Source organism: Crinia signifera, chromosome 8, assembly GCF_055691185.1.
Source record: "Crinia signifera chromosome 8, ASM5569118v1, whole genome shotgun sequence".
NCBI lineage: Eukaryota > Metazoa > Chordata > Amphibia > Anura > Myobatrachidae > Crinia > Crinia signifera.
In genome coordinates this window covers 53,721,973-53,746,609 of record NC_139224.1, presented here as the reverse complement: position 1 = coordinate 53,746,609, position 24,637 = coordinate 53,721,973, and the positions used below count along the sequence as shown (strand labels likewise).

The 24,637-nt window shown below is 46.4% G+C and overlaps 2 protein-coding genes and 4 non-coding genes across 9 annotated transcripts in view; 1 reads left to right on the top strand and 5 right to left on the bottom strand.

The window, feature by feature from the left end:
• Nucleotides 1-782: 782 nt before the first annotated feature.
• On the bottom strand, nucleotides 783-18,316 carry GNL3 (G protein nucleolar 3). The gene is made up of 15 exons (XM_083156399.1): nucleotides 18,162-18,316; nucleotides 10,906-10,964; nucleotides 8,831-8,968; nucleotides 8,624-8,737; nucleotides 7,979-8,059; nucleotides 6,770-6,902; nucleotides 6,382-6,485; nucleotides 5,200-5,338; nucleotides 4,870-4,957; nucleotides 4,315-4,489; nucleotides 3,305-3,447; nucleotides 2,967-3,097; nucleotides 2,497-2,696; nucleotides 1,637-1,679; nucleotides 783-1,106 (listed from the first exon to the last, which is right to left on the bottom strand). The coding sequence occupies exons 1-15, from the start codon at nucleotides 18,172-18,174 to the stop codon at nucleotides 1,009-1,011; spliced, it is 1,659 nt and encodes a 552-aa protein (XP_083012525.1). The 5' UTR covers nucleotides 18,175-18,316; the 3' UTR covers nucleotides 783-1,008.
• LOC146030133 (small nucleolar RNA SNORD19) lies at nucleotides 3,535-3,608 on the bottom strand. Its single transcript, XR_014455636.1, has one exon. It is a non-coding gene; the product is annotated as a small nucleolar RNA SNORD19 (small nucleolar RNA).
• On the bottom strand, nucleotides 4,552-4,628 carry LOC146030137 (small nucleolar RNA SNORD69). Its single transcript, XR_014455640.1, has one exon. It is a non-coding gene; the product is annotated as a small nucleolar RNA SNORD69 (small nucleolar RNA).
• Nucleotides 5,084-5,155, bottom strand: LOC146030134 (small nucleolar RNA SNORD19). The gene has a single exon (XR_014455637.1). It is a non-coding gene; the product is annotated as a small nucleolar RNA SNORD19 (small nucleolar RNA).
• LOC146030135 (small nucleolar RNA SNORD19) lies at nucleotides 6,632-6,705 on the bottom strand. Its single transcript, XR_014455638.1, has one exon. It is a non-coding gene; the product is annotated as a small nucleolar RNA SNORD19 (small nucleolar RNA).
• Nucleotides 18,317-18,323: 7 nt separating the features above from the next.
• The window catches only part of PBRM1 (polybromo 1), a 104,722-nt gene continuing 98,408 nt past the window's right edge, over nucleotides 18,324-24,637 (top strand). Inside the window, exon 1 of one of the 4 annotated variants that reach the window (XM_083156395.1) lies at nucleotides 18,324-18,666. In XM_083156395.1, coding sequence (XP_083012521.1) covers nucleotides 18,613-18,666 — 54 coding nt within the window. In that variant the 5' untranslated portion in view covers nucleotides 18,324-18,612. The remainder of the gene's footprint in view (nucleotides 18,667-24,637) is intronic. The other 3 variants (XM_083156396.1, XM_083156397.1, XM_083156398.1) reach the window with 3 other exon arrangements.

Below are 24,637 nucleotides of genomic sequence, written 5' to 3'. Positions count from 1 at the left end.
CAGAGGCACCCGCTTGCTAGCGCTCACTCCTGCAATACCTCCGGCACTTAGTACAGTCGCGTGGTATAGTACAGCGATACGCGCCTTTTGCAAGATGGCGGCGCCTCACTTCGCTGCAGAGACCCGCGCACAGTGCGGCTGACGGAGAAGCAGGGGACGGCGTGTGGAAAGTGCGCTCAGCGCTCTACTCACCACCGGAGGCTTCCTTCGTGACTGGCGTCCCCTTTGCTGGAGGGGCGGCAGGAGCACGGAACCCGTGCAGGCAGGCACCTTTTGTGAGGTCCTGACTGACGACCTGGAACTCCAGGGGCGCTGAATGCCCGGACCCACACCTTTCAGTAGGTGGGGAAGGGATTCTATCAAGTAAAGATGTAAAAATTCTAATGTAAAGCCAAAGCTAGAAAAATGTGCAGGAGCAGAAAAAACTGTGACCTAACTCCCTGGCACAATTTTCTCACTGGGGGATTGTGGGTCTTAGAGGGGAGGAGCCAGTATCCCCTAATTATTATTAAGAAGTGCCTAGCTCCCAGCATTCCCAGCTCTAATACCCGATGTGATTCCAGTGGTCCCTGCTGCATGTCAGAGAAAATAAGAAACGTGTGGGGTCCTGAGGATGGGGTTTGAGAACAACTGATCTAAACAAAGAAGTGGGATGTTGACATGGTAGAAGATGCATGAATATATATGTTGTCCATGGTGCTAGCCATCCAGTAGTTCCACACCCACCATCCCACAGTACTGCTCAGTTACCTGGTAGTTATATTCAAGCACAACACAGAGAAGTCAGTACAATGTATTTATTATATGGAGATACTCTCCAAATTGTGCATACATCAGACATATAGGACAATTAAGAGATTCACAGAATCTAATCAAGTTACACAATACCACTGTATACAGTGAGCATTGTCATTTCCAATTCTGTCAGCCTCAAAAGCTCCTGGTAAAAGCCATCATCTCTGTACAGATATCCAACCTGGCCACAAGTGTTGAACGTGATCTAGTTTCTCAGTTAAAATCTGTATTAAAGTCGTAAGCATCATCAGCCTCCTTTCCCAGCTTGTCAAACGTTACTGATCTTTTAGACGTTTCTTCTTTTATCAGTTCTAAATGAAGAGAGGAAAAAAAAATGGTTCTTTGTCATGTTTTGTTCATTACAATCATATATAAGTACCCAGTAATGTGCACCACTGTATTACGGAGATATGGGAAAGGAAGCCATGGCAAAAATAGTTTTATCAGGGGACTTTTAACTGGAGAACCAATCACAAGTAAAGGATAGCAAGACTAAATTTGAAGGCTTGATGGAAATACTTGCATTAAATATTTAAAAAGTTACAAATTGCAAGACATAAAAGGTTGTGTTCCAACGGTAAATATTCCAAGCCTCCGCATATACTAGAAGCCACTCATGCCCATGCATTGGAAAATGGTTTAGGTACATTATACACAGCTCTGCAATTTAGTCAAAACTGCATCTAGTTATAAGGAAGTGTTATGAACAAAGGATGAGGAAGAACAGTAAAGAAAAGCATGTTATAGCTTTTGCCTCACTATACACAGAACTTTACATTATTGGAAATTATACACTATCTGTTCACACAAAAGTTGCTTTTTTTTTGCATTGGATACATACCAGTTTGTACAGTCGAAGTTTCCGGCATCTGTATAGTCCCTTCCTGCAAGAGAACACAATTTTTTTTTTTTTTATTTGAATGAAAATATAATTTTACAGTGTGGCCTGTTAAGCTGCATTACTTGGAATATGAAGCTAGAGGGAGCCAGAGTTGTACCTTAAACACTATTCTAGGAGGGCTATTCTAGTTGGTTCGCACAGGGGACTGATTTTCTTGCATTTCTGTGCATGTGCAGACACAGTGTTGCTTGCACCTAGCAGTGCAGTTGGTGCAGCCCATGAGAACGGCCAGGGTTTCATGGGAGTTCTCATGGTAATCTCCCAATGACAAGGGGGCAGGCAGCTGACATCACGGGATGTCAGCTGCCCGCATAGAGATCAGAGACACCACAGAGGTGTCTCTGATCTGAGAGCACTGGAGAAATCATTTGATGGTCACCGACCATCGAATGATTTCTCCCCAGCTGCGTTCACAGCCTTGCAGGGTATCGTGGTGTGTGAGGGGGGCGGCACTGCTGGCAGACTCCCAAGGCTGCGAAATTTGCAGCCTTGCGAGTCAACCAGAATAAGGTCATAGATGTCCCAACCACAGCATAATAGTTAATGAAAGTGATTGTCGCAAGTGATCCAGAACTTAAGGCCCATATACACTGGGCGATTTTGCGATGAAAGCAGCCAGCTCTCGCATCATCGCTGGAGGCCACCCTCATCTGCTGGTATTACCAGCAGATGAGCGAGGCACTTGATGGTTTCCATAGCATCCTGCCCAGGGTATTTAGCGCACTCAGGATTACCTGGAAAACTATGAGCTGTATATGTTGGAGTCACTGTAATGGCTGAAACATTTGCCAGTTTCTTACCTCTTTAATGCTGTCACCACCCTCTTCAACCTCCTCCTCGTCATCGTTGTCTTCCTCCTTCTCATCCTCAGACTCTTCCATCTTCTCATCCTCAGACTCTTCAGGTTCCTGCTCTATTATTTCAGTTTCATCAATTATACCATTGGTCAGTTGAGAGAGGTGGTACACAATACTGCTGGCAGGACTTGGGTTCTTCAAGGCTTTGGAAAAAAGCAAACCACAGCAATATTAGTTTATGTAAAACAAACCGCATAATTAGAAAGTTGAAATTCACAATCTACATGGAAGATGCAACAGTTGGTCAACTCTGAATATTGGGACCAACACACATGAATAGAAAGTGTTTAACCCTCCTAAACAAACAGCACTTTATAACCCATGGGCGGTAGCTCATGGCTAAGAACAAACCACTATGACAACACTCATGAAACTGAACTACAGCATTAGAACAAGGACATTAAAACGCTTACCTCTCACTATGCCATGATTGTCCTCCTCCAAGACCTTACGGTTAATTCCTTTCTGCATAGCACCAGTTTGCAAGTTGGTAATATGGGATTTTAGATGGGCAGGTGGAAGAGTATAGTAACTAAGTCTTGCTCTAGAAAACAAAAGAAATTCAGAAGGTAAAAACAATGATTTGGGTGGAGTATTACAGCCAGTGTGACTACACCGGTTATTAGTAGCGGTGTCTATAAATTTCAAATGAGGTTTAATTTTTATTATGGAAATATCCTTTACACATCTTTTATCAACTCAATAGAACAGAAAATGAATTGAAGCATAAAACCTAATATGGTCTCCTCACCCCATCCAGTCGTTCATGAACACGAAGGCCGCTCCCCGTAGATCCGGCACACCACCCTTTTTCAGTTGGCCACGTTTGCGAGCGAGTAGATCTAAAAACTCCAGGGAGTTGCGGAAGTCAGGCAGATTGTACTGCAACATGATCTGATGATAAAAACCAAGAACAAATACATGGAAATAAATGCTTATGTAGCAATAGTCTTCTGAAGATGTGTGCACACATAAAACGTTTACAAGCATGAGATCAGAGTTGGATCTGACAGTCATCAAATAGATCAGACTGTTTCAAATTCTCCTCATTTCTGCACATATTTAAAAGCTCAAATTGTAAAAGGTTTTATTTGAGTCTCTGCACAAAATGGTCAACCTAGATCTATATAGAGCTGTGGTCCCCAAACTTTAAATCACTGTGCATTGGAGTATCAAAATGCGTTTCACGGTACCCACAGGTCAAAAGTTTATCTTTGAGAAAAAAAAAAAAACCAACACTATAGGAACTTAATTATAATGTTTATATCTCATCCTTCGGGTCAAGACAGTGGTAACGGACAGGATTCACTTGTTTGTCCACAATTTGCATATTCCATTGAGCATGGACCACCAATCCAAAGTAACCCTGCAAAATCCCTTAGACACCCCAGGAAGCCACAGCACATAGTTTGGGAAGGACTGTTAGAGGATAGTCAAATTCAGCATTTAACTTGCAAAACGTAAAAAAAAAAAAAAAATGGTTTTAAACTTTATGGGTGTGTTTTTTTTCTAACCCTTTGAGACACAACATCTGTGAGGTGTGCAAAATACCTGCTATAAATGCTAGCGTTGCTGACATTTGTTATATAAATTCAAATAAAAAGTTATATTTCCTATGCGAGGTAAACAGGTCATTATGAATAAGAAAAGGTGTGATTGGCAATTTTTACACCTATTTTGACAAATTCAATTGGCACTCAAGGGTTAAAGTCAGAATAGTTTCACTAAGGCTATAGGAGCAGGACGGAGGCGGCTACATACCTGCTGTTTATTGCAGTTTTTCAAAATAATTTTGACCGCAGTTAAAATATCATCATCAGCTCGTGGAAACACACTTCTCATGAGGATAGTCGCAGGTGGGTTATCAGGAGAAACAACCAGGCTGGGGCTGTCAATTATCTTGATTTGTGAGTCAATATTGACATCTTGCTGAATTCTGAAATAAAGAGTTAACATTATAGTCTGTTCTCACAAAAGTAAATCCATGTCATAAGATGTACAGAAGGTTCAGAGTTGGATTGAACGGACCCTCCATGGGATTGTCAGCTCCAGTCTCTCATCATACACCATTCAGGCATCACCTACTATAGACCTTTTTAAGTTCAGCCCCCAGGACACCATAACCGTACAGGTTTTCCAGGTCTTCCCATCAAATAAATCAAGTGAAATGACTAGAACCAACGGTATCTTTAAAAAAATGGGCCACTCAGTAATCAAGACACACTGAGCTCCAGCAAAGCTATCTGGAAAACATGCACTGCTAATGTGTCCCAGTACTGGATTTAGAAGCTCTACTCTCTATGCTACACAACTTACTTGGTAGTGCCTTTTAATGCTCCCACATTGCACACACGAAATTGCTTCAAGCTGTTTATTAAACTGCTCTTTCCCACATTTGAAAAACCTAGCAGGAAAAAAACAAAACACAATTACAAACTGTCACACAATCTGCACGGTCATCGCCTCATTAATGCTATTACAAGACAATTCATTTATGCTACATATCAATGACAATCGCCTGAAGTTAATGTAAACAAATGAGATCAGAGTTGGATCGGAGTCATCAGATGCATCAGACTGCTTTATATTCTCCTCATTTCTGCATTTGTCATGAGCCAAGTCCATTCATAAAACACAAACTCATACCTATTAAGCCGACTTTAATTCCTTCGTTCCCTGATGGACAGAGGTCATGTAGAATCCGTAGCAGAGCGTTTTTTCCGTAGCACATCGTGCCTTTCGATACATCAATACAACCGGGTCTCACCTTCTGAATACCACCGGGCTTTAATGATAAAATAATGAGAAATATACTAGTTAATGACCTCCTAGACTTTTCAGCATATCCCATTGGCCCCATAGCTGCACTCTTCCAGTATCCCATGAACTGGCATGTGCTTATCTCATATGGGGACATTTATTAAGGTGGGATTTCTATTTCAGATTGGATGTTGCTATGAGCAAGCAATCAGATACATAACCTTATAAAAAGGTGCTAAATAAGTAGATTGGTTGCCCATAGCAACAGCTCTTGTGCAGTGCTGAGCAATCTAGCATCGCTCAGAACGGTCATTCCCCCCCATGTGTAGGGCGCATTAGAACTTATGCTCAATCAGTCAGAATGGATTCTCATCATACATTACACAAAGCAAACTATGAAAACTACAAAACGCCAAATTAACAGTATTAGTATTTACCGATAAATTCTTCTCAATGAGAGAGACCGGTTCTCTAATAACAGTATAAGCTTCAGGAACATAGCGAACAAGAACCACCACAACTGCCAGCCTGAAAACATGCCATGTATATGTGCAACTGGGCATGATGCGGATGTTGCCTAGAAGCAGGATAAGTTTCCCAACAATGCAGAGATAAAAATGTGCGATGGTAAAAATGTGCTATAATTGCTAAGTACCCTATGTAGAAGCCTAAAGAGAAGGGTAAGATGGCTGGTAGTTTTACCACTAGAACCAAAACAAATGGGAATCAAAGCATTTACTCGGTCGGAGGTTGAAATAAGCAGATACCCCCTAGCAATGGCACAAATTGCAGGGCCCAGAACATGAAATAAATGCCCCAGAGATAAATCACAGCAAAATGTGGCATTCATATTCTAAACTAGTAGCTGAGCTGTTTTATATATAAGTATATTTCACTGTAAACATGCAGATACACAAAACACGTAGCCCTGCTATAAACAGCTTTCCTCCTCTAGGTCTGAGATCCATGGTACTGGTCACCTATTATATGTGTATCCACATCAGTATACAGAGTAAACAGTCATATTCACGGAGAGTGATGTATCACAGCAATAGTACAATTACTTACCAGGTTCTTCTCTTGCACTTGTGTAGAACACTTAAAGGCAATGGTTGGAAGCTCATTGTTTAGTAAGCGGAGCCACTTCTCCACGTTTTCTTTGGGAACTAGATCTGTAACATGGAAAACCCTTTATTCAGAAGGAATGTTCAAAACATGGAGATGAATCAATATAATCCCAGGAGGACACAAGAATCACAAGTACAGGTTGCAGTTCCACTAACGGTATATATCCCATCATGTAAGAACCAGGATTCTGTGTTATATGATGATCAGAGTTGGATCTGAGTCGTCACTGTTAGATCAGACTCAATGACATTCTCCTCATATCGCCACTGATAAATTACAGTACAGGTTGCATGTCACATTTACACCTATGAACAATAAAAACAATTACCAGCTTTATTGAGCACCAGCAAAAGTTTTTTGTTAGGAGATTGGAGAACAGCCTGCTCTGCTTGCAGGCATCGGCTGCCCAGTGGATCTCTGGCGTCCAGCACTTCTAGGACAACATCAGATGCTGCAATCACCTGCCGGAACATAAAGCACTCAGATAAGTTTACAACATGTAACTGGGTCTCTGCTACATTTTCATGTGCCGTTCCTGAAGCTCTTCTACAGTGGAGACTTAATTAATAATTCCATGTACAAGATGCAGTTTACTCTTAGTTTCTTACATATTTCTCATTATGAAAAAGCAGAAACAAAGAAACTTTTTGTTGGGGCACTTCAGATTACTGAAAATAGTCAATTAAAATCATTTATTCAATTTTAGATAAAAGAGACACTTTACATATAACACTGAAGACATAAAAATGAGCCTGAGGTATAGAATTAGTTTAGTGGGAAAAAAGCCTGTACAGGACTAGCCACTAGCACTTACTAATTCCCCTCATGAGGGGAATTAGTAAGTGCTAGTGGCTAGTCCTGTACAGGCTTTTTTCCCACTAAACTAATTCTATACCTCCTTGCTATTATATATAACAAAGCCAACGGGAGAAACTCATGCTGCATCCAATGTAAATCATGTGATGCTGCACAGCAGGTATTCTGCACATTGTATTCTTGTGATTATATATCGTTTTATAATACAGTGCTTCACATCCTAGTGATTAGTTAACAGGGACATCTCAGTTCTTAAATTATTAATTCATACCGCCATTAACGTAATTTGATCATTATTTTTCGCTCCTTCAAGCACGGCCAGCTATTAATTAAGCTTGAGTAGACTGACATTCCACAATATATTTTACACAAAGTGGATGTATAATAGTCAAATTTTTGTACGTCTTCAGTGTTATATGTAAAGTATGTCTCTTAACTAAACTTGAATAAATTTTAATTCACTATTTTCAGTAATAAGAAGTACCCCAACAAAAAGTTTATTTGTTTCCGCTTTTTAACATTTAATTCAAACTCTAGGGAGCACCACCAGATAAAATCACTTTTTCATTTCATATCAGGAGCATGGATGGGGTTGCCATAGCAACATAAAATACACCATCCTTCTCACAATAAATTCTGGTTTATTTTGATTAAGTTTATAGCCTGTGCAGGATAACAAATCCCCCCCTTTTTGTATATTTCTCATTATGCCTGCACTCACTTTGTTCACTTCACTACAAAGAAATTTTGTAGAATTTCTTGCAACAGTCTTTTTTGGCTTTGGTTTCGGAGGTTCTTTTTCCTAGGAGGCAAAGGAACAAAAAAAAAAAATGCATTGAATAAAAGTTATAAATATTTCTGCAGTAATAGGATATAGAAAAAAACAACTGAAATACCATATATCACAAATTAGTAGGTAAATGTATATAATTAAACAGATAATAGCTAGAGCTAAAACCGAAGATACGCCCCTATGTATAGAAAGTGGAGTTTATTTTGTGTATGGTAAAAGGTGTATTAATACCAGTGCAGGAACCTCAGTTGCTTTAAGGCTTACTTGAAATTTTTATTTCCGTACACCTTCCGCAAAAATGTTCCTGTCCCTTGTTTCAACTCTTTTTACTTACCATGTACTTATCCAAAATTGTTCTGTACTGCAATACATATATGTATGGTTAGACGCCACAGAACTCATGTGGCGCCATATAAACAAATAATAAATGCATCATTTGGGAACTAAAACCAATAAACCTCTACTCATATATAGAAAATGGGTGCAAGATATCTAACAAAGACCCAAAGCAAACTGCCTAATCCTAAAAAATAAAATAAAAAGAAGTCTATGATAGTCACAGCCTAAGGTTACCTTTGTTGCCTTTTTTTTCTTTTCAGGTTTGTCTGTTTTCTTGTCTCCTAATTTTCTTTTCTTTGCAACTTCCTTTTGTCTTTCAAGTTTCTGCTGTCGTTTCAACTCCTCTCTCTTAAATAGATAAGGAATATAAGATAGTAAATCGGATGGCACATTGTACCCAAGATCATAAGTGGTGGGGGGGATATTGCTGGTAGAAATTACCATTTGTTTTCTCTGTTCTGCTTCTCGCAGAATGTCTTCCTTGAAAGGGGCATCATTGGGGATGCTGATATCCCGCTTTGGCTTTCTGGGACCAGATTTCTTTGCTTCCTTAGCAACTTTCCGCTTGTGTTCTTTGACCTAAAAAGAAAAAGGTTTATCACAATTATTAACCCTTTGCTTGCCAAGTGCATTTGACAAAATTAGCGTGCAAACATTTGTATTCAATATAACGACCTGGAATTACCTTTTATAGGAAATATAATCTTTTACCTTAACTTATAAAGACAAATGTGATAGAAGCTGGGATTTTTAAGGGATATTTTGCCCATCTCTCAAACATGTTGGCACTCAAAGGGTTAATATAGCATTATTCGCAGATGATATGTTACTGTTTATTTTTCATCTATTGAATTCTGTTCCAGCGATTCAATTATTGGATCTTCTGCAGGTTATAAAGTAAATTGCCGACAAGTCTGAACTCATAGTAATTAAGGCTGATAAAACTTGTAACTATTAACTTAGGTACGTCATATCTATAGGAGTCCTTTAGTGGCCAAAATGTATCCAGTTTTTATTTAAATTCATTAACAGCAGTTGCTGTAACCACCCCCACCGGCAATGAGTTCCAGAATGTTACTGCTCTAATGGTGAAGAATCCTCTTCTTAATTTAGTACGGAATTTATTTTCCTCTGTACATTTCCGCGTGTCCTAAGTATAGCCCTGTTACTGGACAAATCATCTCCCAGTTCCAGGATTCCCAATCCTGTATTTGAACATACTAATAACACCTCTCAACCTCAGCCTCTCCAGTGAAACCATTCAGCCCGGCTAATCTATCTTTGTATTCTAGTGACTCGAGACCGTTTACTAGCTTAGTCGCCCTGCTCTGTACCTGTTCCAATTAATTTATGCCCTTTTTAAGGTGCGGTGCCCAGAACTGAACAAGTTTTTTTTTTTTTCAGGAATCTGGCTGTCACTCCTTGCGGTGAATTTTTTTCACTGAAAAATATGATTCACCCTATTCAATGTTCACCGAAAGCGAACAGTGAATGCTGGCCAGTTCTCTATTTCATGCACGCTGCAATTCGCTGGTGTATTTCAATGGAGTTTTCACTGGGATTTACCGAGAATTGTATAAGTGTATTCAATGCTAGGATAGCGAATTGCTTTCTCCCTGATTTCAACCTTTATTCACCGTTTTGCATGCAACATCTTTTTAAGGCAAACTGGAAAGTGATCTTTTAAAATAAAGGTTTTTTTTTTTTTTGGTGTAAAAAAAAATCAGGTTCTTTTTTCGGTGAAGGGGCATGCTAATTTTATTCATGTGCTTGAAGCACATTAATATATATTTAATTAATTTTTTTTTACACATTCGCCAGCAGGGGGCCGATCATTAGATATTCATATATTCACTGCACACTGGTCCCGGCTTCTTACGAGTGGGACCAGTGGAGCGGCTCCCTACCCGTCAGCTATCCGGGGGGGCAGCTTCTGCTGTCTGTGTCCCCTTAAGCCCTCCTTCTCCCCCTCAAAAATTCTGGGGCAGGCAGGGAGGCTTACATCTCCCTGCCTGCCGCTGCAGGGGTTAAAATTCACAGGCAGGGGCAGCGAGCCCCTGCGGCATTGAATAGGGTGACAGGGAGGGCTAGCAGCGAATGCTGCAGCCCTCCTAAACCCTGCGGATGTGCAGTGAATCCTTTACCTCTCTTGCCATGACGTGATTAGTTTATGGTTTTTAAAAAAAAAAAAAAAAAAAAAAAAAAAAAAAAAAAAAAAAAAAAAAAAAAAAAAATCGACAGAGCGGTATAACTGAGGTTTGTAAGTACAGTAGGCGTCATTTTATATTTTCTCTGTATATAATCATAAAATATTTTATGCTAGGTTTCTGTATATAAATTGTCTGATATATATGGATAGTCCACAGATATAAAATTGACATATTTTATAGCTTTTAGAGCCGTTCGTCTTATTGATATTTATTTTTACTGCACGGTCATATAATGTGCAATGTTTTGTATTTCTTTATTTGAAAAATTCAATAATCACATAAAAAACAAACAAAAAAACCACTTACCTTTTTATTGATTTTAAACCGTTTGCTACATGTCATCCGCTTACTAGCTTTCTTTAACTCTGTAAAAGTAACAGAATTTTTTTTATTTTTGTTAACAGATGAAAAACTGGGTACACACACTCAAACACAGGAAAAAAGGTGAACTTAAAACATTGCAAGGTGCACCGTGCATGTTAAACTAGATCGCATTGCATCTAGTTCAAAACACATCCGATGTGCTAAAGCACCCTGCGGTTTGAACTAATTGCGATGCAATCTAGTTCAAAAAGTACCCGCAGCACATAATTTACGTACTATGGGAGGTGCACGCGAGCATTGTACCGTGCATGGGCACCTATATTGTTAACGCTACAGAACGACCGATATAGTGGTAAAACACTAAAGCAAGGGGTGGGGAACCTTTTGTGTGACAAGGGACATTTGTATGGGGGAAAAAATCCTCTGAGGGCCATATGTAAAAATGTCTCTAAGGCTGGTTTCACACACTCCGGCTCCTGCCTGACGGTGAAATCCCGCACAGCCAGGGAGCCGTGCCGCACACACAAGTTTATCATGGAGGGGATGGCCACAGCCCGGCAGCCGTCCCTTCCAGTGGCGGGATCCGGCTGCAACCGCGCGGCCGGGCCGTGGCCGTCCCGTGTGAATGGACACAATTGTCCATTCACAACTAATGTGTGCGGCACGGCTCCCTGGCCGTGCGGGATTTCACCGTCAGGCAGGAGCCGGAGTGTGTGAAACCAGCCTTACAAATTGTCCTGCTGCAGCCATCCCACCCTCCGGCAGCTACCACTGAATAGGACTGACAGTCTCCGGCTGCTGTTGATTAAAAAGAATCTCGAGAGAACTACCGACCTCTTGCGTGAATTCCCCTGTACTTGACTCCCGGCAAAGCCGTCGGGTGGGTAGGAGGGAAACTCTTACAGGCTACAGGGGGCGCATACGGCCCCCGGGCATGAGGTTCCCCACCCCTGCACTAAAGTATATCACTCAGTGATGTCAACAGGCCCTCGCCAATCATGCAGTTGCTGACTACATTGTCGGATTTGACTGCATGTTCAGAAGATGTGGAGGAATGATGATCGTAAATGTCCCAGTGGAGTGAGCATCGTTAACAATGTAATGGATACACACTAAACAATATGCATGTGTTAATAGTGTACCCTACAGAATCACAGGAGGGCAAGGCGCTGGGTTTAATGGCGGCAATATGAATGAGGCAGCCTGAGCCCACCTAAGTCACTAGTGTAGGCGGGCTCAGCAGCTACATACAGTAGGAACTAGGCTTCCCCGAGAGCGTCGGACAGCAACAGCAGAGACAGATGGAACCAGCTGTTTTAGCAGGGTGGCTAAAACAGGCAGGGCTAAAACAGCCTAGAATAAACACTATGGGAATATTGGTAATAGTCATTGTGCATATCATTCATGAAAATCACAGCATGTACCAAGCTTAATATGTGAAACTATGAGCTTCCATCAGTTTACTGGACAGCATAAAACTCATTCTTCAAACAACCGTCAAAATAATACCTTAAAGTAAATGTAATAGCAAAGAAACCTATGTACTAACACATATGAAGCTTAAGGCAGCCAGTCATGCATCTAATGGGTGATTCCCAAATGCCAAACACAGATCAGAAACCAATTATCAGCGATCTACTGTAGAATTGGCACATTAAACAAAGTAAAAAAAAAAAATTCTATATCGCCAACTCTGATGACTTTGTGGTTGGAGCCAGAATTTCGCAGATTCCCTAAACTACACTTACGAACAGGATATAGACCAGGGCTTGACAAATTTATTTAAAATCTAGGAGCCAGGATAAAAATTTAGGAGCCAGATAAAATAATCAGAGCAACAGTGCGTGCCGAAGGCGTGCACCCAAAATTTGCAAGTGCCATAATGCCCATTACATGCCAGGGGTTGCATGCTGGAAGCCATGCAGCCATAAGCGGTGGCACTGGTGGGGCTGAACACCGGAAGGGGCAGGCGGCCTGGCGCGACAGGAGAGAAGAGGCTAAGGAAGAGGGAGGAAGAGGCTAAGGAAGAGGGAGGAAGAGGCAGCCTCCAGATTCAAGTCTTCTCCCCTGCTGATGGAGCCAGTGTGGCCGCGGGCAGCAGAGCCCGACACCCACCTCTCGAGGACCGGTTTGGGGGAGCGGCAGGCGGGGACCGCAGACCGGGGTCGCGGCGGGAGAATAGGAAGAAATCCTATTAAAAAAAACTGGGCGGCCACTGATTGGCTGAGCTCTCAGCCAATCAGTGGCCACCCAGTCTTTTGAATAGGATTTGCAGCACCCCATGTCTCTATCTACAGTCCCCGCCTGCCGTTAGATCTCCTGCGGCTCCCAGCCTGCTCCTGTCGCTTCCTCGGACTGGTCCCCGCCGGCGAAGGAGTCGGGTAGGGGGAGCAGGGAGCGGTTAATGCTCTGTGCAGGTGGAGGGAGCAGGGGGGCGGGGGACGCTGCTAGTAGTGCAGAGGCAGCCAATGCTGCGGGGGACACAGAGGCAGTAACGTAGAGGCAGTAACGTAGAGGCGGGCAAGGAGAGCCGGGAGCTATCAGCACTGGAAAAAAAAAAAAAAGCCCATACAATGAATGGGCAGCCTGTGATTGGCTGAGAGAGAGCGCTCAGCCAGTCAGCAATTGGCTGAGAGCGTTCAGCGTTTTTTTTCCCCCCAGCACTGACAGCTCCCGCCTCCCCCTGCCTGGCTCTCCGTTACTGCCGCTTCTATGTCACTGTCCCCCACAGCGTCCCTTTCATACTGACTTTGCCTTACTAGCAGCGTCCCCCACCAGCCCCGCCACCCAGTCTTTTGAATAGGATTCTCTCCCGCCGCCGCTGCTGGGGGGATGGGGGTCTGGCGCCGCTGATATGACCAGATTCTGCTTCCACCCTCCCTGCAAAAAAATTCTGGTCTCCAGGAAGCAGAATCTGGTCGCCGTGGCGACCTGGCCCACGGGTTTTGTCGAGCGTTGATATAGACCAGTGGTAGCCAACCCTAGCCTACGAGAGCTACCAACAGTTCACATTTTCCAGACAACCTAGCTGCTGCACAGCTGCACTCATTAATCACTGACACATTTTTAAAGATACACAGATGGAGCTAATTAGCTCACTTGTGATTCTGTGAGGAGACCTGCAAAACATGCACTGTTGGTAGCTCTCAAGGACTAGGGTTGGCTACCCCAGATATAGACCATAGTTGCCTACCCTCCGACATGAGACTCCCTGAAATAGCAGCAATCTCCCTCACGTCACATAGACCACATTACCCTGTTACATTTTTTAGGAAAAAAGGAAAGAGACAGATACATTTACATTGAATCATCAGCACCATTTCCCAGCACTTTAGCAAGTATAGTAGCTCTTACTAACTGCTTGGGGCTCATCTACATATGGATATAAGTCATTTTAGAAGATTCCTCTCAGATGTAGCAGTACCCACCCACACTTCTAGGTGCCACGTTCACAATCTCTTTTCACAATCTCTCCATATATGGAAACAGACACGCCCATTGGGTGGAGCATGACACGCCCCCTCAATGGGACGCTGTGCAAAATTCTACTACCAACTATAATCTCCCTGAAACTAGTTTCAAAAGTAGGCAAGTATGATATAGATCCAATTTCCACAAATGTAAAAATATCCATGCCTGGGTGCAAATATACAAGTCTGAGACCAAAATGCATTTGATGCTCATATTTACAGTGGTAAAATCCAGCACAAGGTGCCCATACACGTTGCAAATGTCACATACGTTTTGTACTTTTAAAGTAAAAAAAAAAAAAAAAAAAAAAAAAAAAAATCGGACCGCATCGCACCCGCACATGTAGGGGGATCGCATCGCATTCCCCTACAAGTGCCAGAATCGCATGGCACATTTTAAAGTACAAAACATACAGCCCCATATCTGAACATGTACGGGTACCTACAGGCCTACAAAAGCAAGTTACTTTGAAACGGGACTCCTAGCATCACATAAAATTGTAGAGTCGCCAATAAGTGCAAGGGTACTTGTTTCCTAGAACGGCGGGACTCCTAGCATCACATAAAATTGTAGAGTCGCCAATAAGTGCAAGGGTACTTGTTTCCTAGAACGGCGGGCATCGCATGCCATTATAATGGGTGGATTATCGATGCGATGTCCGTGATTTTACATAGAAATGCATGGTAAAATGTAAATCGCGTTGGTCGCATCGCATGCGGCCAAAAAAATTGCATGCGATGTGACGACGCGATTACCGATTTTACATAGGGAACAATGTTAAATGGCCCACAGACCCCAAATAGCCACCCTGAAGTGTGAAATGCCCCACCCAATTGTTAACGCCACCCCACGATCAACGTCAACCCGGCGCAGCGAGGGTCGGCGGTACGCGTCCTCCGACCTTTTCATACCCCCACTATCCACGTCGGCGTGGAGTTGAGAATAGAAAGTGTGGCGAGCGCAGCGAGCCCGAAGCGTGGCGAGCCCCGCGGATACCTGTGAAGCCCGCGAGGGGACACGTTTAGCTGTGAAGGTATCCGCGTGCGCTCGCCACACTTTCTATTCTCCACGCCGACGTGGCTAGTGGGGGTATAAAAAGGTCGAGGACGCGCACCGCCGCCGCTCGCCACGCTTCGGGTTGATGTTGGTCGTAGGGTGGCGTTAACAATTGGGGGGGGGGGGGCATTTCACACTTCAGGGTGGCTATTTGTGGTCTGCGTAAAATCGCGTCGGTCGCATCGCATGAGATTTTTTGGCCACATGCGATGCGACCAACGCAATTTTTTTCCTTGCGATGCCTAAGATCAATATCGTGGGCGCCGTTCTAGGAAACAAGTACCAGCGCAAGAGTTTACCATAGTTACCCTTCCACATTGCAAAGCCGGGTCCGACCCCGGAATAGTCATCCCAGGTCCACAACTTTCACGTTAGATCATGGCATTATATAGAAAGCGTTCCAGGATTTAAGGTGGCCATATATCAGAAAGATATTGTACCCAATCATACGATCTCAATTGATTGTAATGCTGGGTACACACCAGGACGACTAGGGCCCGATCCCCTCAATCTAGATCCAATTCCGACCAATTGGATGTAGATTGTGTGGTGATTGGGCCCTTTTCTGTCCTGGTGTGGACCGATACTGATCCGATGCGCGGTCCCGCGGGTCGGTCAGTCGTTATTGAGATCCTACCTGCTGCAGGTAGGATCTGAATGATGACCATACAGCCGGGTGCGGGTCGCCATCGATCGGACCCGCTCACGGTGCACATCGTGAGTGGGTCGTGCCCCCCCCCGCATCACCGTGAGCGGGTCGGACGAGACACTGACGACCCGCTCACGATGTGCATCATGAGCGGGTCATCGTGGTGTGTACCCTGCTTTAGATGGATTGTATGCAGATTGTGTGTCCAAAAACCACCAAGGACTGCCGGGGAATTGAAGGGAAATTGGACACAATCATGAGCGCAATCGAACTTTCTGATGTATGGCCAGAATAACCCAAGTCATATTGCCAGGTTGGTCGACCCAAGTTATAAACTGTGGTGCTTTCATGCCAAGCCTCAACCTAGGTCCATAGTCAACAGCCCGGCAACAACCAGAGCCCGAGGTGCAATGGTGGGACATAATGCTACATATACTGCAGCAATACTGTTCACTGCACCTCTCCCCCCCCCCCCCCCCCCCCCCAAACGTCAAAAGTGATAAAATGGAGAGTGATAAACAGCCAGTCAATCAGCTCCTACCTGCCATGTCACAAACTGTTTAAAAAATGGGTACTGGTTTCCTAGCACGGCGCCACCGATTTCTATTGTATGTCATCGGGTCGATCGCATCGCATGCGACCCTATTTTTAATTGTACAGCCACCCCGATGGCTGATTAGAATGTAAAATGCCCCCCCAGACCCAGTTTTTAATTATATACCCACCCTGATAGGTAATTACTATGTGAAATGCCCCATTGTTAACGCCATGATCAACGCCGACCCGAAGCGTGGTGAGCACAGCGAGCCCGCGAGGGGCGGCGTCATGCCTCCTCTGACCTTTTCGTACCCCCACTATCCACGTGGAGTTGATTTTCGAGGGGACGCGGAATACATGTGAAGTATTCCGCATGCGCTCGCCATGCTTCAGGCTCAGTGGCTCGCCACACTATATAAAAACAACTCCACGCCGACGTGGATAGTGGGGGTATGAAATGGTCGGAGGACACGTACCGCCGCCGCTTGCCACGCTTATCTTGATGTTTATCTTGGCATTAACAAAAGGGGGTCATTTGACATAATAATTAACCGGGTATGGGTAAAATCCGGAATCGGATAAGACACCGGAATGCCGGACTGGACATCAAACTCTGCATTCCGGAGCTTGTAGTATCCGGTCTGGGGGTGTCCTGTCCGGGGGTGCTCCATCTGATGGGGCTGCTGTCGCACCTGTCACCTGGGAGAGGAGAGGGGGGAGAATACAGCCTCACCGCATGGTCCGGGGGTGTAATAAAAACTGGAACGGTCCAGACCACACAGGGAGGCTGTAATCTCCCCTTCCCCATGTCCCTGGTGTGAGCAATCACAGGCATCCCCCCGGACAAGACACATGGGACACCCCTCGGACCAGACACTATAAGCTCCGGAATGCAGAGTTTGATGTCTGGTCCGGCGTTCCGGTGTCTTATCCGGTTCCGGTTTTTACTTAGTCCCTAATTAACCATCATGTGGGTATACATTTAAAAATCGGGTCTGGGGGGGGGCATTTAACATTGGGTACAATGTGTAATCGGGTCGGTCGCGTTGCATGCCATTGTAATGGCATGCGATGCGACCGATTTTTAAAATGTATGGGCAGGTCTTTAAAACCCGAAAATCAGGTCTGTCGGGTCCCATCGCATAACTTGAGTTATGGTATGCGATGGGGACCGACGGGCGCCGTGCTAGGAAACAAGTACAATGTCAGACAGGCGCTGAGTGGCTTGCAGTTAATCATTCTCCATTTTATCACTTTTGAATCTTAGAGAATCTGGCCCTATACCCGCAGAGTCAGTCTTCAACACACTCTCACACACCGCCAACATGCCAAACTCGATACACTGCAGAAGCACACGCATGGCCACACAGAGCACCAGCGCACATGCCTCACACGCCGTGTGTCAACGATAGGAAGGAGCACATGTACGTTAGCAGACAGTGGGATGTACAGCAGGAATACAGAGTACATGAGCCGAGGTACCGGCCTCATACGCTCTACCACACCACCAGCGGAGAGAACTTACTCGGGCGCTTCATGATTTCGGTCCCGTCTGCTGCGCAGCACGTGAGAAAGGGCCGAGCGCGCTCCCGACTGCCCTCGTCACATCCGTCGTGCCCGGATGGCAGCTGGGGTATCCGGCTGAAGGCGGGGTTACAGATGGAAACAGCCCTGAGGAGGGGAACTCCGTCAGCTGCCCCAATGCCGCAGATAGCCCCGCCCACATGTTGTCTTTGCGTAGCCCCGCCTCTAAGGTTGGCACCAGACTCCCCGGGTGCCGCTGTACTCACGCAGGTAGCCCCGCCCACCTATTGGTGCCTGTAGTCCCGCCCCTCAGTGCCTGTGCCGTTGCTTTCTGCCCCCTGCTGGATGACCGGTGTGTTGACTCGCGGCCTGCTGCTCGGTGATCCCAGCCAGCAGCGTAGCTCATTGATCTGTATTTCGGGTCCAGGTACCGGCCGGTACTTCGTGCAGCCATGGCGGCTCCAGCATGGCAGCGGCAGCGAGTGTCCGGATGGAGGCGGCGCTCGGTGAGTGTGGGGAACACTGGGGCGGGCTGTGAGGGAAGTATACGGCGGTGGATATAGTGTTCCTTTGTGTGAGCGATTGGCCTCTGCTCCTTCTTCGGTCCATTCATCTCCCCGGTGCCACCGTCCTTAGACAGGTTGTCCCCTGACTCCTATATAATGCGTGCTACTGCCGTTCTGATGGCATCCACGTACCTAGCACCCCCTTACTGCACTCATCACCAGTGAGTACGTATTATTCCTTTTCCCCTGGTGCCTATGTATTACCACCTCGTCCCTGGTGTATATGTATTCCTCTCTTCCCTGGTGTCCACGTATTGCCCCCCTCATCCCTGGTGTCCACGTATTGCCCCCCTCATCCCTGGTGTCCACGTATTGCCCCCCTCATCCCTGGTGTCCACGTATTGCCCCCTTATCCCTGGTGTCCACGTATTGCCCCCCTCATCCCTGGTGTCCACGTATTGCCCCCCTCATCCCTGGTGTCCACGTATTGCCCCCCTCATTCCTGGTGTCCACGTATTGCCCCCCTCATTCCTGGTGTCCACGTATTGCCCCCCTCATCCCTGGTGTCCACGTATTGCCCCCCTCATCTCTGGTGTCCACGTATTGCCCCCCTCATCTCTGGTGTCCACGTATTGCCCCCCTCATTTCTGGTGTCCACGTATTGCCCCCCCTCATCCCTGGTGTCCACGTATTGCCCCCCTCATCCCTGGTGTCCACGTATTGCCCCCCTCATCCCTGGTGTCCACGTATTGCCCCCCTCATCCCTGGTGTCCACGTATTGCCCCCCTCATCCCTGGTGTCCACGTATTGCCCCCTCATCCCTGGTGTCCACGTATTGCCCCCCTCATCCCTGGTGTCCACGTATTGCCCCCCTCATCCCTGGGGTCCAGGTATTGCCCCCCTCATCCCTGGGGTCCAGGTATTGCCCCCCTCATCCCTGGTGTCCACGTATTGCCCCCCCCTCATCCCTGTTGTTCACGTATTGCCCATCGCTGGTGCCCACGTCTTGCCCCGCTCTATCGCTGGTGGCCAGGTCTTGCATATTACCCTATATATTGTATGCCTATGCTAATACTTTATATGGCATCCTCAAGTTACTGAAGTTTGTCATATATTGCTGGGGCATATTTATTCCTTTCATAGAGATCTTGAAGTTTAGGATCTAGACCTTGGACAGCACAGCAGACTGTCGTTTTTCATCAGTCTTCTGTATCTCCCAGTTCTACAATCCTTGTATCACAGACTCGCAATACAGTTTGTCAGTTTTTCCCAAACATTTTGTTTTTACACCACAAGGCTAAATATTTATTATTTAGAAATTCAGGGGAAAAAAATATTGTTGTTATTTGGTCAGAAACCAGATTCACTTCTGTTGGACCAAATTTTAGGATTGGAACGAAGCCACAATCACTAGTTTTACTTATTACAATAAATATAAATAAATTAAATTGGTCCTGGAGCACCAATCCAGATCACCCCTGCAAGGACCCCTGGGTGTAAAGCCAATCAGTTTATGTTATTCATACATTTCTCTTTCAATGGTCCTGGTGACACAGCTCAACACTGGGATGTAGGAGGGTCCGAAGGAGCCAGGCACCTATCCTAAAGCTTTAGAGGGTAGGCTCCTCCCCTACTGCATCCCTGGACTCTTCAGTTCGTGTTAGGTGCCCACTGGAGTGGGTGCTATTCTAAAGGGCTGCGGGAGCAGCCGAAGAAATAGAGTAGTTAGGGAATTTTTATTGTTTTATTAACTTTCACCCTAGCTAGGTAGGCACAGTGTGAGGATTCTCATAGTGAATCCTCACACTGATAGCGCAGCAGGAGCTGAAAGAATCGCGTCCTGTCAGCTCACTGTGCACAGGGGAGACGCTGTCTGTGTTAAGAGGCTGCCTGGGCTCCGGAGCATCCTGAAACCGGCTCCACGTTTAGGTGGGGATCATGGGGGACAGGCGCTCCGTGATGGCGGCGGCCATTTTATGCGGAGCTTACACGCTGAGCTCCTGATTGAGAGGACAGCAGCGTTGTGACAGGCATGTTCCAAGTGGTCCCCATTCGAGGGGGAGACACTGGAACTAGGAAATCCTACCTAAGGAGCGGCTGGCTGGGGGTGGTTGGCGCCAAAAGGTCACGGACCCCGCAGCAGCAGGGACTTGTGGTCTCTTCCTTCACTCTGATTTTGGCGCCTTTCAGAACGCTTGCAGCGGAGCTGAGCTGGCTAATTGATCCTGGCAGAGTGACTTGGATTTCCTGGGCATCGCTTCCCCGCAGTTGAAACCAACAGACAGCTAAGTGACTGGGTGCATTGCCTCTGTATAAACGCTTGTACATTGTTTGCACTGTGTATTCTGATAGATATACATTTATCACTTACATCATGTCTGAGCATCAGGCTGTGGTTTTGGGGGAGGGAGCCCTTAGTGCACTGAGCGCGTGCAATGTTTGCACACAAAAGTTTGTCCCTGAGCAGATGGCCAAGGGGGGGGCTTATGTATTACTTGCGCTGATGTGAGACCCATGGGCAGTGAACCCCATAGGGCTGAGCAGAGTGAACCTGCGTGGGCCAGTGCCCTAGGCAGGTCAGTAAACGCTTTGGTGCAGCTTCTAGACAGGCAGAGTGATGTGTTGGTAGAATCACAGAGACCTATGCCATCATCTCAGCAGTCTTCTGGCTCCTTGCCTCTTACCCAGGCAGATCCTGCGCTTATTCAGGTGATGCAGGATACTGCAAAGGGGATCAACAGGTTCAGTGAAATACTGGACAAAATGGATGATGTGGCAGGGACCCCTAAAAGGTCTTATGCTATGCCTACTGTGGTAGATGAGGAGGAGGGAGCGTATACTGACACCCCCTGGGATCAGGGTGATGATTTTGAAGAGACCTCTGCTGCTGGTATAGAGGATCTTATTGTAGCTGTGAAACAGGCTTTAAAACTGTCTGTGGAGGATAAGACTCCTGTTAAAGGTGTTTTCAAGCGACAGCGGAAGGAGGCTGTTACTTTTCCTTCAGATGAGGGGTTGCAGGAATTATTGGAAGGGGCTTGGAAAACCCCGGATAAGAGGCTACAGATGCCTAAGAGATTCCTTAGTCTGTACCCCATGCCAGAGTCTCATGCTGACCTCTGGGAAAAGGTGCCTGTTGTGGATGCTTCAGTGGCACGTTTATCCAAAGCTACGGTATTGCCTGTACAGGGCGGTGCAGCTTTTAAAGATTCTGTGGATAAAAAGCTGGAGGGAAACCTCAAGGCTATTTTTGAAGGGGTGGGGTTTACCCTACGCCCCCTTATTGCTTCAGCCTGGGTCTCTAAGGCCATGATAGAGTGGGCTGGTGAATTATGCACCATGCTGCAAGCTGACCCTGGTGCTTTGCTTATAGCAGAGAAGATTAAGGCTGCTGCAGAATATGCGGTGGAAGCAGAGGAGGAAGCTCTTAAAATGGCGACCAGAGTGTCCACAGTCTCTATTAATGCCAGGAGAGTGCTCTGGCTTAAGGCCTGGGAAGCGGACAATGAGTCCAAGAAGGCCCTAGAAATGTTAGCTTTCAAGGGAAAGTTGCTTTTTGGTTCTGAGCTAGAGGAAATTATAAAGCAAGCCACGGGCGGCAAGAGTACATTTCTGCCGGCCCCCTCAGCAAAGCAGACATCCAGATTCGCTGCTTTTAGGCCGTCCTTTCGGCCCTCCCCTAGAGGTGGTGCGTCCTTTCGAGGACAGTCTTTCAGGGGAAAGTTTCAGGCCTCTAGGGCAGGGCTCGACAAACACCGGGGGCCAGGTCGCCACGGCGACCAGATTCTGCTTCCTGGCGACCAGATTGTTTTTGGGAGGAAGCAGAATCTGGTCATGGCGCACTTGCGGTAACAGCCGGGCACAGCAGTGGAAAACTCACCCGGCTGTAGGAAAGCAGGTCTGCCGCGGCTAGTACAAAACTCGAGCCAGCGGGGGCGTGGCCTAATCAGCGTGCACAGAACACTTGTTTCCACCGCGCTCCTTCCGGTCCCCACTGAGGTCTGAGCACCTTATACCAGCTGCCAGATCTCCGCTGCAACTGAGGTCTGAGCACCCGATACCCGCCGCCGGATCCCCGTGGCATACACGCCAGGTCCCCGTGCTGCCTTCACGCTGTGTCTCCCGCTTCCTACACCTCATCCTTCACTGAGTCCTCAACTAGTATGTACAGTTCCCAGCCGGGGGAGCTAGCGCCGGCTGCCACCCACTCTCCAGTTCCTTCCCATAGGCTGTGCCCTCCCATCCCCTGCATGGTCTCCTGTGGGTCAGGGACTGCTGGCTGGTCAGCACCCAGTGACAGCAGCTAGATCATGGCTGCCAGGAGAGGACACCTGTCTGCTGCTTATGATGGTGCTGCACCTTGAGATGGGTGCTGCCCTCCTGCCTGCTATCCGCTGCCACTGTATGCTTCCAAGGCCTCTAACTGCTAGTCTGGTGAGTCCACTGTGTCCCCCCCATTGCTAGCTACACACCTGACTGATTTGACAAATAGCTAGCAGGAACTAAAGAATGGTATGATAGGGGTTATTCTGATTTCACTTTTAGCATATGCGAATGTGCAGATGCCTGTAGCGGGCATGGCGAAATGCCTGTTTGCTGCCCTGCTTGCTCCTAGCAGTGCGGGTGGGTGGCAGAGCACATGCAAATGGTCTGGTGGTGCGGGGGGCGGGCAGCTGACGCCAGCTACTGTCAGCTTCCTGCACAGGGTGCTCGTAGATGTGAGGCACCAGAGAGCGAGAGCTGTAGAAATCATTCGATGTTTGGCAACCATCGAATGATTTCCTCTGCATGCAAGCTGCGAATGGCTGTTTATGCTAAACATCCATTCGCACGCGTGTGGGGATTTTTGGCACGCACTGTCCCTCTCTTTTTCTGGCTCCTACACTTTCATCCTGGCTCCTAGATTTTAAAGAAATTTGTCAAGCCCTGCTCTAGGGGCAAAACTCAAAGGTCCAAGTTTGGCTCCTTCCATAAGAAGCCTGCCTCCAAAGGAGAGGACAAACCCTCCGCATGACTGTCAGGGGATAGGCCCGACAGTGATAAAGGTGGGGGGGCGTCTCACGTTTCAGGGACACATGGGCTTCTCTAGACCAGGATTCCTGGGTCTTAGAGATTATTACCCAGGGTTACAAAATCCCTTTCAGAGGGTTGCCTCCGAAGAGGTTCATCCCCACACCCGTGCCGAAACAGGCGCTCCTTCGCACAGCTCTTATGAGAGCGGCTCATTCCCTTTTGGAAAAAGGGGTGGTTATTCCGGTTCCCAGGGCAGAGTGGAAGAAAGGCTTTTACTCCACGCTGTTCCTGGTGCCCAAACCAGACTGGTCTTTCAGACCAATACTAAACTTGAAATCCTTAAATGTCCATCTATGGGTAGACCATTTCAAAATGGAGTCTTTAAGGTCAGTACTCCTGAGTCCATGGATGTCCAGGACGCATATCTGCACGTTCCCATTCACCCGGAACATCAGACCCTGTTGAGGTTTGCTATAGGAGACCTGCATTTACAATTCCGGGCGTTACCCTTTGGGCTAGCGACCGCGCCAAGGGTATTCACAAAGATAATGTCAGTGATGGCGGCGGTGCTGAGGCTCAGAGGAATCACGGTAATACCCTATTTGGACGATCTCCTGTTCAAAGCAGGGTCAGCAGCCATGCTTCAAAGTCACTTGGCAGAGGCCATCAGTTTTTTGCAGGCTCACGGCTGGATTTTAAATTTACAAAAATCTCAGTTGGTACCATCACAGAGGCTTCAATTCTTGGGAGTCATACTGGATACCCATCTCCATCGGGTTTTTCTCCCGGAGGTAAAGGCCAGGGATCTGGTCACCCTAGTGCAGGAGATTCTCAGAGCTCAGAGCTTGTCAGTATGGAGGTGCCTCAAGCTCCTGGGGAAAATGGTGGCGTCATTCGAGACGCTTCAATTTGCCAGGTTCCACTCTCGGGTGTTCCAATGGAACATTTTGTCAGCCTG